The sequence below is a fragment of the Rutidosis leptorrhynchoides genome, chromosome 6 (genome assembly GCF_046630445.1).
Source record: "Rutidosis leptorrhynchoides isolate AG116_Rl617_1_P2 chromosome 6, CSIRO_AGI_Rlap_v1, whole genome shotgun sequence".
Classification (NCBI taxonomy): domain Eukaryota; kingdom Viridiplantae; phylum Streptophyta; class Magnoliopsida; order Asterales; family Asteraceae; genus Rutidosis; species Rutidosis leptorrhynchoides.
Window position 1 is genome coordinate 420,250,887 of NC_092338.1, and position 15,734 is coordinate 420,266,620.

General features: G+C 33.4%; 2 protein-coding genes and 1 pseudogene across 2 annotated transcripts; all 3 read right to left on the bottom strand.

Annotated features, from left to right (window-relative positions):
• The window catches only part of LOC139855152 (protein PLASTID MOVEMENT IMPAIRED 1-like), a 74,441-nt pseudogene extending 66,036 nt beyond the window's left edge, over nucleotides 1-8,405 (bottom strand).
• Nucleotides 8,406-9,728: 1,323 nt separating this feature from the next.
• LOC139855956 (RING-H2 finger protein ATL8-like) lies at nucleotides 9,729-10,488 on the bottom strand. Its single transcript, XM_071845193.1, has one exon. The coding sequence runs from the start codon at nucleotides 10,462-10,464 to the stop codon at nucleotides 9,874-9,876; it is 591 nt and encodes a 196-aa protein (XP_071701294.1). The 5' UTR covers nucleotides 10,465-10,488; the 3' UTR covers nucleotides 9,729-9,873.
• A 2,112-nt stretch (nucleotides 10,489-12,600) lies between these two features.
• LOC139856051 (outer envelope pore protein 21B, chloroplastic-like) lies at nucleotides 12,601-15,186 on the bottom strand. The gene is made up of 5 exons (XM_071845282.1): nucleotides 14,952-15,186; nucleotides 14,328-14,402; nucleotides 13,996-14,148; nucleotides 13,785-13,883; nucleotides 12,601-12,838 (listed from the first exon to the last, which is right to left on the bottom strand). The coding sequence occupies exons 1-5, from the start codon at nucleotides 15,105-15,107 to the stop codon at nucleotides 12,755-12,757; spliced, it is 567 nt and encodes a 188-aa protein (XP_071701383.1). The 5' UTR covers nucleotides 15,108-15,186; the 3' UTR covers nucleotides 12,601-12,754.
• Between the last annotated feature and the right edge of the window lie 548 nt (nucleotides 15,187-15,734).

Consider the following 15,734-nt stretch of genomic DNA (forward strand, 5'->3'; position numbering starts at 1 on the left):
CTGCGTTAAATCAAAGAAGATCCTGATCGCCGCAAAGCCAAATCTTATTACATAAGATTTTTCTCGAAACCCTTAAATTCCGGAAATCAATCATAATCATGTCATCGGTTACAACAATTCTATATTTACTCATTTCACTCCCTTTTAGCTTCGCTAGTACGCTTCACATAATCGAAATGTTTTATCTATATCTAATAATGATAAAACTTTGTTATCACTACATATTCGTCATGAAAGCATTCCTATTGTTATCCATAACGACCTCTAACAAATTTCGGGACGAAATTTCTTTAACGGGTGGGTACTGTAACGACCCGGAAATTTCCGACCAAATTTAAACTCTAATCTCTATATGTTTCCGACACGATAAGCAAAAACCCTAATGTTGAGTTTAGAAAGTCTGAAATCTATATTGGAATGATTAGTTACCTTTGACCAAGCCTGACGATTCACGAACATTATGTGTATGTATGATATATATTTATTAACTGATAACGTTAACAAGATATTAGATATGTAATATCAGGTTTCGATATAAGATTACTATAATTATCGACAAGTGTAAAAGATAATATAAATTTTATAAATATCTGAAACTGTCTTTGTCAAATTATTAACGAGTCATTTTAATAAAATAAAGATTTTTAATAAGCACCAAAAGACTACAACATTTCATCACATGATTTTAAGTTAAAACTTTGGAAATCACTAAACCTGCGCACTTGCACGAGAAAAATCATAACTAATTCATTCGGACTCGAAAAAGGGTGATCTTGGTGTCCAAACGACCGTAACTCAAAAATCTACAACTTTTGTGACTATACCTTACACGAATCGTGTACCCATCTACACGAATCGTGTAATGTTTGCCGACATAAAAAAAGTGGACACCATAAATTCGCTGGATTTGATCATTTACACTTATTTTTTTTTTTCTAAACTTCTCTTTCTCTCTATATTACTCCGTAAGATTTATTTATTTATTTTATTTATTTACTTATCTACTAATATTATTAATTCAAGTATTATTATTAGTAGCATAAACAAGTATTATTAGTAGTATTAGGAGTGATATTATCAGCTTATACATAAAATACTACGACAAGGTTCTGCCCAAATGTTTCCAAAAATGGTTTCATGAGTGGGAGTGATTGAGCTAGATTATGGGTTATAGCTATGGAGGTTATGGGTATGGATCGGGGGTTTTGCTTATGAGACAAACTAGTGTTTGTCATCTCCGTTGCGTCTAAATATTATCCTGCAATATTGAATCTCAATATTGATACGTGAGCACTCTAAACTTAACTTTTATTTACTTTTAGTGTATCCCTGACTAGTGCTCGAGAAATTAGGATCGTACCTGTTATTTTATTTATTTTTAACAAATTATATTTTAGGATAGAATCTGAATTAGTTACCTCTGCGGTTAAGATAAGGTATATGAATAATATGTTTTTGGAAAGGTGGCCAAAAACTATAAACTTTTCATTTAGATGTCGAATGGATTCGGCGGATGAATTTGAAGTTATAATCAATTGAACTTTGTACAAATTACCAAAAATGAATATTTTAACATTACGTTGTTGTTATAATTTTCTATTATTATTGATATTATAATTTTATGGGAAAACTAATAATTTTATTAACAACTATAAAATTTTTATTTTAGTTGTTATTATTAAAACTACTAAATATCATTTTACTAAAAATATTATTTTTACGATTATTATGTTTGTTGTTATTAATATTTCAAAGAAACTAATATTTTTATCAAAACTATAAACTTATTATTTTTGTTGTAATTAAAAATATTAATTATGTTAAAACTATAAAAATTTCAATTATCAATATTATTAATATTAAAATTATTATTTAAAAATATTATCTAAAAGTGAAAAGTATCTTTATATCAAAAGTTAGTATAATTTTAAGATATCATAAAAGAATTACATTATTATTTACTTTAATAAGTATTGTCAAAATATTTGAGAATATAAAACAGTGATATATAACTGTATTTTTTGGAAATCTTTTTGAGTCAAACAAATTTCTGTTAACTTTTACATATTAGTCTCGAGCATTAGGGTTGGTACACTATAAATTGACTTAAATTGTTATTTAGATATTAATCGATATATAATTATATAATTAATTAGGTTCGTGAATCAAATGCCAACCATATAAGTTACCAACGGTGTTATATGTATTTTTACTACAAAATACGATTGGTGAGTTTCATTTGCTCCCTTTTATATATATTTTTGGGACTGAGAATACATGCGCTGTTTTTATAAATGTTTTACGAAATAGGCACAAGTACTAAAACTAATTCTACGTGGGTTTAAACCAGAAATATACCCTTAGCTTGGTAACATTAAACTACTTGTCTATGTACGGTAGGCGCGAATCCTAAAGATAGATCTATTGGGCCTGACAAACCCCATCCTGACTATGGGATGCTTTAGTACTTCGAGGTTATTTTAAACACACCTGATCTGGTGTACTTCAGAGGGTAAAACATGAATGTTAAGGCTTGTTACCGGGTGCCTACAACTTATAGAATACTTTTATACACTTGCGAGTGTACAGATATTTATAACTATGAAATCTTGTGGTCTATTGAAACTTTTGATAACTGTTGTTGCGATAAACTTATGAACTCACCAACCTTTTGGTTGACACTTTTAAGCATGTTTATTCTCAGGTACGAATTAAGTCTTCCGCTGTGCATTAGCTCATATAAAGGATACTAGTTGGGACCATTTAAGTCATGATACAAGAACGTTGCATTCGAGTCATTGAAGATCATTAAGAGCTAAAATTTAGTTATTTGAATTTTGGGAAATGTTAGACGAACATGTCAATTTTGATGTAATGGTAGATTGTCTTTTTAAGAATAAATGCAACGTTTGTAAAATGTATCATATAGAGGTCAAATACCTCGCGATGTTATCAACTATTATAATTCGTTTGTAATCGATATGGACGTTGTCCGAATGGATTAGGAACGGATCGTTATATATGGTATCCACGAAAGGATGAGTTTGATTTAATGGCATTCAGTGATTCTGATTACGGGGGTTGTAAAAGAGATTTCAAATCGACCTTTGGTGGATGTCAATTTTTAGGTAGCAGGTTGATAAGTTGGCAGTGTAAGAAACAAACGACAGTCGCACAATCGACGTGTGAGGCTGAATATATTGCTGCTGCAAGTTGTACATCTCAGGTTGTCTGGACTCAGCAACAACTTCGGGATTACAGTTTGCAAATTTCTAACACTCCTATATATGTTGATAATACTGCTGCTATTGCTGTTACTGAAAACCCTATTAATCATTCTAAGATCAAACACATAAGGATTAAGTACCATTTCATTAGGGACTGTTATGAAAAGAAACTAATAGATGTCCTGCAAATAGGTACAACAACCCAAAGGGCTGACTTGTTTACAAAAGCTTTTGACCGACCTCGTTTTCTATTCCTGTTAAATGTTTTAGGAGTGAAAGATAGGGCAGAGGTTGTGTCCGATATGGAGTTATTGAAGTAACTATCCAATCTGTATCATTTGTATATTTGTATTTGCATGTTGCATCATTTTTGCATGATACTTAGTTTATTTTCTGTGTTGCATGATCATTTTATTTTCTGTTATGTTTTCTTAAATTGAAAAACCAAAAAGTTTGTGTTTATTTGCTTTCTGTTACTAGAATAGTTGAGAAAATTGCTTCATCAGAAAATACAAAAACATTGAAAAATGAAAAAGCCATAAAAATCTGAATAATCAGAAAATGAGAAGTTGTTATGTGAAAATGGGAAATGATTGTATTACTGGACTTGCATGTTAATCGTTCTGCGTAATAAGTAAGTAGTACATGATTACTTAATGAGCGTTGATAAATTTTGAGGATTGAATTTTGGAATGAGAGGATCACTTGTGCATAAAGTAAATAATCTTGACAAGGAAATCGCGGAAAGGTTTACAGCGGTTGAAGGTAGTCACTTAACTATCACTGAGAATGTACTGAGAAATGATCGTTCAGGAACTCAACAGACGGTTGAGGTCTCCCCTACTACAATTTATGCTCTAGAGAAGGATTGCCAAGTAAGTCCGCAAGGTGAGTTTACTCTGTTCGAACCTATAATAGTTTCTATTTACCTTTATTGCTTGAACCGAAACGTATTAGGTTAGTCAGGTATCCAAAGGGGGTTGTTCTCAGTATGAACGGGTCCAAAAGTGAAATTCTGTATCACAGACATATCATCGGTTTGAGAAATTATCGGAGGAGATTGCTTCAATGCCAAAGATTAAAATTAATGTGTGATTCATCTCAACAAGTGATGCATCATCATCAAAGTTGTATTTGTTATTTTATTTAAAGTTTATCTCCGTTTATGTTGAAAAAGCTAAAGCGCGACATCAGAAAATCCAAAAAAAAAAAAAAGATTATGTTATCGTTTATTTATTCATGTATATATGTGTGTAAGACAATAAAGATGGTGAACCACATCAACTACAAAGAATCCGGGTTATCAAAGTTTGGACTTCATGTCTATCAATCAAATTGAATTCTACATGTGAAAGATGATCAAACAATGTGCTGATCAGAACAATTTAAGTTGTCTATATCCGAGGGGGAGAAGTGCCAGAGTTTCAGATCTAGAAAACTCAAATCATTCTGTCTGTCCTGGAAATCATAATTTTAGCAGGATTTTGCTTATCATTTATAGGGACGCTACATCTGTTGTCTGTGATATGGGTTGTGCCGATTGATCTAGATAGCTGGGAACATCTTCTGGAGGGTATTCTGACTTAGAATTTCATCACCACCGAAAACATCATATCATTCCATCATTATTAGCTTTCCGCTCAAGCATAGGGTTTATAGCAACTGGTAACTGTGTTCTTACGGAGTATGCAATAAAGTTGAAATAAACAAAGCCTTCTGAAACGAAAGGTATAAGTTTAAAGTAGAAGCTCATGGCTGACAGGGTTGCTAGAAACATCGTGAGATGCTTCCTGTTCAATCAAATCGGAAGTACATAAAGGTGATAGCGGACAACTTCAATTTATTGTGCTCAATTGACTACTTAATAAATTTGTGCGATCTCAAATGAGGACTAAGTTTAAGATTATTTACCTAAGTGTGCAAGTGATTTTCAAAAAGTCTGGGAGGAAAGTTTAATAAGTTTATCGATATTCAAATACTGAAAGCGTAAGTACTTGAAAATCTAAAATGAAACAAAAAGTTCTGAATGAATGAATGTAATGATGCTAAAACTGCGAAATATAGTTTAGTTCTGATCCCAAGAAAAATGTTGATTAATTCACCTTCTCACAAATATATGACGTTATGCTATGTTAGCTGTATAATTTTGTTCATTATAGTTTAATCTGTTTTTGTTTATATAAGTTGAATTCCAAGGTTAGTAGTTTACTATGTCATTCTTGTGATATTCACTATACGGTTGGTTTATTGATTTAATACATCATAATGTATATGCCTGCATTTATTTTTCATAGTTTGCATTATAAAATGAAAAAGACAAAAAGATTTAGTGTACTTTTAATATTTTTCCATATTTCATACTGTATATTATTGCATAACATTTGGTGGTTACTTCATAAACTCCGTATGTGTGGATCAGGGGGAGTAAGCAAGTGTGAAAGAGATCCGTAAAATGAAATGTTCATTAAGTCGGGTATTAGTTTATTTGACTTAGGTTGAAATACTATTGGATCTGGTAAAGGGTGGTAAAAGTTGAGATTTTATGGACTAGATTGAGTAAACAACTAGGTTAAGGGTAGGGTGTTTATTTGGATGAGACGAGTTGTTTAGAAGAGAAAGTTAGAAAAGACGAGAATGGAAAATTAAATTTTAAAATTATGAATTTGCAACCGGACGGCTACTCAAGGCAACAGCACGATTACACCAAGTAACCGCCCGAATACGTAAGATTAAAGGGTTTTTGGACTTCATGTACAACCGTACGGGTACACATTGCACCCGCGCGGTTGCATAATTTTTGGCCGGATACAACTCTGCAACCGCATGGCTGCAGGATGGGTATAAATACCCAATCTCAGAACCGTGGGTTGCTTGTGCTCACAAATTGGTTAAGTCTAAATTTTTTCAAAATTCACAAAGTGCTAAGGGGAGTTTTTGATCTCATTTTTCTTATTCTACTCGTGTTACTGATCAATTTCATCTATAACATGTATCTTTTCATCCATTAAATCTCTTGTTTTGATTAGTTTTTAGTTTTCATGAACTTTCGATCAATAGAGAGATTGTTGATGTGTTTTAACTGGAATTGTTGTTTTAAACTTACTAATCGGAGGTACTAGAAGCTATTCCAATGATTTATTTGATGATCAACACTTGTTTCGTTGGATTTGGGTTTTGAAAATCCTAACAGTCTGGATGAATGCAACCGGACGGTTGCACATTGCAACCGCACGGTTGTACACGCAACCGGGTACTATTCTGTGCATCCGCACGGTTACACAGTAGATTCAAAAACTAAACAGAGCATCTCGAAGTGTTTCACAGAGTGAAACTGAAAGTGCCATTGCAGAACGGAGGAATTTAGTTGTTGGTCGTGCTATTCTCATTGGATGTCATGTTAGATCTCAACCTGGTTTCTCTGCTTATTGAAGGGGTATAAGCGCTGGAGCGTTTCTTTATAGGGATAAATCTTACTACCCTAAGCTTATCAGGGAGTCCTATACAAATTATGTGTTTGATGAGCGCAAGGTAAAATGTGTTCATCTGAACATGTTTGGGTACCCTTATGACTGGACCTTAGAGGAGTTCGTGGAGAAACTTGATATACCGGCTGGTGATTTCAAATTCTTTAGTATGAGTAAGGATGTAAACTGTGCTCCTAGAAGATCAACCACTGGCAACTTGTTTTCATCTTTTGGGTTTGTATCAGGTTTGTGTAAACCAGGTTATAATTGGCCAAGGAGAGGACCTGTTGTTATCAGAGAGGAGAATATCTTGGATCAATACAGGCAAATGATGAGGATCATTAAGAAAAATGTTATGTTTCGAGAGGAAGATGATTTGAAACTTTCTGTGACTGAAGTTCTAATGCTAATGTGTCTGGTTAGTCAAATTCCTTTTAATTTTGCTTATGTGATAGCAAATCGAATGGTAGGGCTACCTGCGGATACAGGAAGAAGTTTGCCCTATGGGATGTTGCTTAATAATTTCTTTGATGATGAAGAGGAGTTGGTGTATCCAACTAATAAAGAAGAGGTGGAGGCTGGAATCTTGTATGCAGCTTAAATGTCTGTTTCGTGTTGGTTATGTGTTATCCTAGTTCTTTTGGTTGAAGCTCTATAAGGTTCTCTGTTAGTAAACTGTTTTTTTGTATTACTTGATGGGATGTAATTTGAACTATCTGGACTTTGGATTTGCTTAACTGTATTGGTGTTTTAATGCTTATATTATCTAACTGTGTTATGATGCTATGCTTATGAATTATGATATCCATGCTTAAATGTCTATCTTTTGAATTTGAACTAATACTGAGCAGGCAGTTCAGTTTAATCATGATGTTCGCACATGCTATGCTTATGATATCCATGCTTAAATGTCTATCTTATGATTTTGAACTCATAAACTGTGGATTTGAACGTTTTATTTTTCAGTTTATTTCGATTAAGTTGTAATACCGTGACATAAACGTTTTAATTTTCATGTTATTGAATATGTTTGATTGTGTGATTACTTGTCTTTTGCAGGGCAAAGTATATTTTGTTATTTAAGATAATGAACTGGGTCCTAGGGGGAGTTTGTTGGTGCATATTTAGTCCCCGAGTTCATTATGATCACGTTGAAATGCTTTATCGTTTAACTTTCTCTGTTGGAATGCAACCACACGGTTGCAGGTATGCAACCGTATGGATAGACAGGCAACCGCACGGTTGCAAGGTGCAACCGCACGGTTGCACACGCTGTGTGTATATAATGGGTATTACGGGTTCATTGTTAGGGTTACGAATCCTAATATATTTTACATGTACAATCCGATACCCTGGTGTTCTAGCATTCATCTAAGTCGATCTTTAATATATCTAAGTCGTTTTATTCATTAAGAACAAAGGTTTTCATTGGATTTTGAGTATAAAATCCAATAATGAGATTTTTCGCACTCGTCATTGAATCTAAGATCGTTTAATCCTGTTTAAACGATCCTACAGATAGTATTGGTGGGATTGATGTTCTTGAAAGAACAAGTGAATTAGTTCGACGGTTTTTAGTTGGTTGAATGGATGAAGTGTTTGTGTTGTTAAGTGTTTGGCTTAAAGCTTCAAGCTCTTGTAACAATTGTGTGTTTGAGTTTCTTCTACTATTATTATTATTATTATCATTATGTTGTGGGTTGTTTGTTGCCATAATGTGGTTTTGGTGGTTGATGAAATGGTTGTGAGTTGAAGTTTATTGGAGGTGAGAAATTTTGGTATGAAAGATTGGTTTTGGGAAGAAAGGGGTGGTGGTTTATGGGCCAAGAAAATTTTGTGGAAATGGGTTGTGAATGATAAGAGGTGATTTGGTAAAAGAATTATATGTTGGGACTATATATGACCATAAATTGTGATGGTTTCTGTGTTAGATTTGGTAAAATTCTTTAGAATACTATATTGTTGTAACCTAGCATTTATTATTTATAGATAGTGGTCCATTTGTTTACATTACAAGTTTGCAACTATACCAAAATAACACATGTGCAAGGGACCATGTAGGAATTCATTAAAGAAGAAAACAAAATTTATTTATCAAAGTTTTTGTTTCATAATCCATAGGTGAAGGTGATAGGAGATGTTTATATTTCATTTAAAGAATCGTACTTATCTATCCAAAATGTGTGTTTCAAGTATGTGGTTGTTACATTACCATGACGCAATAAATAAGTAACGTAAAGCGATACATTTTTAATCTTTTCAGGTTATCCGAGTATATTTATTCAAGAATGTGATCCTTTCTCGTTTAAAGACTTGGATTATCATAATCTAACCACTAGGTTATCTTTTAAAACTATCGTAACAAAACCACCAGACTATGTTGATCATAAACATAAACATGACATAATTGATTTGATAAAACTCATATGAAAGAATATTCTGTTTGTTATTAGATTTCACAAAGCTTTCTAAGAATGTCAACGTTAAGTTAACTAAGCTAATATTTACTATAAATGACAGAGAAAGAGTTTATGAAAGCGATTTAAGTTGATGTTAACAACGCCCAATTCATTGTTAGGAAGTTAATTAGAGATTAATCCTTACGGCTAATGATGTACCACGTTAGAGTACCACCATAAATGGAAACTGATATGATTTAATAAGCTTTTCATATTGTTTTTAGAGGAAACACTCCAACACAATATCTTGACCAAGTGATCAATACTAATCATATATTGTGTATGTAAGATCTAACTTTTTAACATCACTAAGAGTTCAGTAACTGAAGTCTTGAGATCCTTACAAGAATTTTATACCGTCACGAATTAATCTAGTTAAGCTCTATATACCAAAGTAAAGTATTTATTCTCCCGAGTAACCCGAACAGAAATAAACTTCACTTCCATAGTTATTCTCTAACTTTACCTTTGAGTAAAGTATGACCGTTTATACATGTTCATGTCATGCCTTGACGTGATTGAGTAATGTTGTTATTGTAGTAGTTGATAATTTCCAAAACTTCAATAACAATTGTAATACCAAATATCAAAAACAACTATGCATACATATATGTCAAAAAACGTGTACATGATATGTGTGATTGTATGTAATAAATGGTAAATTCAACCCATTCAATAAGAAGCCATCATTCTAAGAAGAATCCATTGATACAAGTTGTAAAACTACCGTATAAACCTCTCAATCGCAACACTCGTTTCACCATGAATCATCGTAGATCGAATTCCATTCATCGTAACACCATCAACACCAACCGGAACCTCATCACACTTATCACACCTATTCGTCGTCTTCAACAACAATTGTCTACAAGATGGACAAGTAAAATGGGACGCGATCCATTTATCAATACACTCAACGTGAAAACAATGACCACACCTTGGTAAAACCCTAATTTCGTCTCCAACCACGTACTCACTCAAACAAATAACACAATCCAAATATTTTTCGCTCATTGTTTCCTCAGAATAAGTAACTTTTGGGATGCTTCTAAGAAGCTTTGTAGCGGGCAATGAAAAATGATTGGTGTGGTTTGGTACAACGTTGTTGGAGAACCAATGAATCCAAGTGCAACGAGAAGCTGCGTTGAGGACGATGAGACAAAGGACGAAACATACAATGATGATTACGCCTATGAAGAGTGCGAATTCGGAAGAGATGTAAACGGAGTCATCGTAGTCCGGTGTTGGTACGGTTGGAGATGGGGTGGGTGAATGAAGATTACCGGTAGTGAGAACTGTGTGAAGATGAGTCATGGATGGGTGGTGTTATTTTGGAAATTTTGGTTGTGGGGTCGTGTAGCATGAGCTTGTTTTCAGCCTTTATATTGAAAAATCTGTTTTAACAACCGTTAGTAACTATTTCTTAAATTTGCCCTCCAAAAAAAGAAAAAGAAAAAAAAAGTAACTATTGTTTTTTTTGAAAGACAAGTTGTTGGCATTGAATACTCTCATTTGCTACGTACGCGCGCGTTTTCGGGAGAAAACCCAAACCGCATTACAGGGATCCGAACCTTAAACCATCATGAGGGGCAGGCGGGTCGGATCTGAGTCTTGAATACGGGTGGGTAAAACCTCCACGGGGCAATCCGGCTTTCAAAAATAAAATCTCACGGACAGGGACTCGAACTTGAGACCTCCCCACTCCCATCCCAATACACAATGGATTTTTTTAATGAAGATCATCTTTAACATGCATAAAAGTATTTCATAATTCAATAACTGCCATTTTAAAGTCAATATATACAACCACTACTTACAACGCTTTTATAAACTTTAACAAAAACATTAAGGGAAGTCGTTAGACAAACTTACTAATAATTTACAGAATTTTGTTGTTGAGGGATTTTGCTACTGTTATTAAAATATTCAGACATGTACAAATATACATACCTTCACCAAATATCATAAGAACAAAAAAGTGATCAAGTATCACTAATACATATCATAAAATATTAGGGAAAGTGAAAATTTTAGATGTAATAAGATAATACTCGTACAAGTATAGATTTATGAGAATTTAACTCAAGTCTTATGGAACGGGTTGTAATAAACTCCTCCAGTTAAACTCGCCTATCATATACCTTCAGGTTTAAACTAATACACTAAATAGTTAATTACATTGTGAGATATTAGTTAGTCCAACTATCAAAGAGTCAATGGCTTGGCGGTATCGAGGTCGCCCTTACAACCTTGAGGTTGAGGGTTCGAGTCCTACTTAAGACATTTTGTGGTGTATATATATTTGTGTTAGTATTATGTGGGTGTGTGAGTTTGCCTTTCAAAAAAAAAAAAAAAAAAAAAAGATATTAGTTAGTCCAACTTTTAAGTTTATAAAACAATCAAATTTCTTAACTTAAGCCGGTGTGAAACAGATTGTTATATATTTGGTTAAAAACCAAGTATATAGACAGCTAACGTAAGTAAATGTCTTAACAAAGAAAGCGGTCATTCATTTAGCACGAAGCTACGCATTACTTTTTACGTGATTGCCAGGTTAGGTAAATGCATAATCTTTCTGACAAAAACTACCAGCATACTTGTCTTTTTGTTGGAAGTTTACTTTTCAAGTATTTCGTGTAAAATGCCACATAAGTTTTTTTCTTTAACTGTGAATTGTTTTCTGTTTAACAACATTTGTGATTTTAATTACGATGATCTTCAAGTATTTCGACAATATTATAATTTTATGACTTGATCAGAAATATAAGACAGGAAGTTTTTCCTATTTATGTTAGAGAAATGACATGCTCACAGAAATTTTACAAAAAATTGTCTACAAAATGATTTGGACCAATTAAATTAGGAGAGAAAGATAAGAGAGATAAGCATGGTAAGTGTGAGCATTTTTTTTTACCTAGATAAAACTTTGACTAATTTTGACAGAGTTTTAACCAGTTTTGATTGATTTAGTCGCCCATGATGTAATTTAATAAGGATAAAACCCTAAACCTCAGATGAAAATATGATGACACCAATCAGATCAATAAGACCACTCCCAACAATAACATTCACCACCACCGAAGCTTGGCTTGAGTGGTATGGGGGTGGGATCCAACTTGGGGTACTGCCAACCCAGGTTTGATTCTTACTCCAAGCAGGGAGTTTCCAACCTTTGATGGCACTGCCAACATCAATGCGATTTGAGAAGGTCTCTGGGGTTTTTCCCAACCTTTCGATGGTACTGCCAACATCATCGCGAATTGGGTTTCCTCCTAACGCGTCTGTGGGTGACAAATGAGAGCTTCGATGTCGATATCGCCGTACAAAAAATAAAACAATGACATTCATCCTTATCAAGAAAGACATTCGCTTCTATTCATTCTTTGTTTGCTGATCTAGTGATAAACACAGAAAGCAAGGAACCAAACAATTGATCAAAGCTTTGCAAAATCTAAATATAGAAGTATATATCAATACCTAATTCAGTAGTAGTACAGTGACTGCTTCAATTAACATAGAGACCGATTCTTCTTTTCTTTCTCTCTTGCATTTTTCATAATCAAAATCTGACCATTTAGAAAATATCATGACAAAGTTCACAATTTTATAGGTAGTATCTAATATTCCATCTTCCATTTATATCAGCATTAAATGTCCAGTTGTTTTCCCTAAATTGTACATATGGAATCTGCAAAAAAATATGTTGAAAGATGCACATGAGCTTACCAACAACTGTAATAGAACTAACGACAGAAGCAAAATGAACTTGAAAAAATGCAGCAAGGATACATATAGAACATTGCAGAGGACAAGATCATAGAAACTTTATGCACAAACACAGGGCAAAGTTTACAGTCATTTCTCAATTTAGAACAATATAATAATGAAATCTATTTTGATAAATTGATATAGTAAGTTTCATGAATTGTCTGTACACTTTGTGTGACTTCTGACCCATTTCACCCGTTTCATATTTTGCTAAATAACGCGGATTAAGGATCGATGGCTTAAACAATAAACAAGATAATATTTGCAAGTTGAATTCAAACTTGCGTAGAACACAAAAAGCCAACGAGGCTAACTGAAGCTTTATTAATTCAATAAAAACTAAATAAAACTTATCTATGATGCACTATATATAGTGCCAAGATAATAAAATAAACTACTAAACTACTAATACGGAGTCAATAAGAATAAACAAATTTAAACTTAAAAATATAAAACATAGACTTTGGATAAACAAAAAATAAAATAAAACAAACTTTCAAACAAATCCCTTTTGAGTTATCTGCATGAATGTTTTTGGTTTGACCGAGACTTTTAACCCACTCCCAATCTCACAAAACCAAGTCCATACACTAGATTTTTGTAACAATTATGAAGCTTCATATTTACGAGCCCAAAATTTGCCAACCCATTTGAAAGCCCACATAATTCTGCATCACTAAATTTATCCATTTGGCCCAAATTAGAGACGGACGTACCGCATTAAACTAATTCACGAGTTAATGGGTCAAAATTGACACCTCTATAATCTGTCCTTAAGTTACAAATTAACTCAACTAGCATTCTGGGGTTAAAAGGGTCTTATTAGCTACTGTGGTTAAAAGTGACAATACTTATCAAAAATGTACCTTGTCAACGATTTCGTAGCCAACTTTTAGCCTTACGTCTTGTTCTTTCTGAAACTCTAGTATGTTCCATACCAACTCGAGAGCTCCATGTGGTGTTGGCTAGTTGAGATACACACGTAGTCAAGATACATTAGCAAGTAACAATATATCACTGTTATTAACGTACACAATGTAAAACTATATTACTCAATCCATGAAATTACAAACCCACCTGACTCAATTCTTGATCAATATCGCAACGCCCTTTAAGAACAAAGTTTACAAACCGATTGGATGCCACTGGATATGCCTTTTTCCCACGCAGGGTACATTGAAGTTTGTCATATCTATCATAATGCAATCCAGCTCCAAGACTAGCTGATAGCTATATCCAGTAAGTAGATATGATTGAAATAAATTGAGAGGTTTTAAGCATATAAATATCCATGTTGGGCAATCTTTGACCCATTTGACCTACCCAAATGGGTCAAAATTGCAACCCTGAGGCCTAATGGTTAGCCTAGTTGTTCATGCTAGTCAACGTAAACAGAAATAGTAACATACATCAGGATAAAAGTGTCTAACAAGTGCACAAAAGAAGGTTGGAGCTCCAGTTCCAGTATCAAGCTCTCCGTTAAGCTGCAACATTAGCATATTTGAAATTTAGCAGAACACATAAGTTCGAGCTAAAACTCATTACATATATATACCACTTGATTCTAGGACTTTCAGGAAGCATTATTAGTGTAACAATTATTCAGTTACAAACCATATATAACAGTTTATTTGGTAAAGCTTTCTTTTTTTTTCTTGGATCTAAGTAATAAACTCATAACACGATCTTCTTGAACAATGTTTTTTGGTTAACAAAATTCGAATTAGATACCTTTAAACTTCTTGAAGTGCTACTATTTTTACTGTTTTAGCTAACATCAAATGTTCCTAATGTAAATAAAGTTTTACATTTACTTCTTGAACTTGGACATAATGTGTTTGAGAGAGCTTAAAATTAAGTGCTGATTGCATTCAAAAGCAAACTTGACAGTTACATACACAAATGAAACCCTAAAAAAAGATGATGTTCTAGTCTTCAAACAAAAACTAATTAATAAAGTCTAGACACTAAAACAATTACAATGTATGTTATTTAATAATAAAATATGATCTGAAGTTAGGTGAAATAGTAACCTGGAGTAAAGTATTGGAATGAAGTTGGAGCTTTTGTTTGGCATGGATTTTGATGGAGCTTACATTTCCGGCGTACTTCAACGTCGGAGAGTTGTTGTTTGTAGTGAGTTTACTCAGAGCAGTCGATTCGCCACCGTATCTGATTGAAGTGTCCATTCTTCTGTTTATGTTTGTGTTGAGATAGGTAAATTTATCATGATGTTGCTAAAACTAAAACCCTAGCTATGGAGGATATATCTATCTATACAGTTACGGAATATTACATATACTGTATACTTTCAGAAAAAAAACATCTTTATTTTCTAGCGTTGTTTTTTTTTTACTTTTTTTTATTGTCCCTACAGCTATTGAGAAAGTTACTATTGGCACCAGAGTTACTATTCCCATTGTCCTCACAAGTCTTTTTACATTTTTTCCTTTATTTTTCATTTTTCCTTTTAATGCATCAACCAATCAAAAGTGAACTTACAGCATCAAAGGACTAAAATACCCTTTCATGTACCCAATTACTTCAACTATATCCACCTCATTTGTATCTGATACCACCGCTCGACCTAACCTCTATCTCCTTCCATGCTTTCCACTAAATTTTAATCTTCTTTAACAGAGGCTTTTGTCAACGATGGTTTCGGCGAATTTCTTAATCGATTGTTTATTTGGGCTAAAAACGAAATACTTAGCGATGAAAGGCCTTCAATGATATAAACAAGATCCGGATCGACCCATGCGTTGCGGCGGGGTCTTTCGGATTGCATATTTGTATTTAACGTATCGTTGTGTATT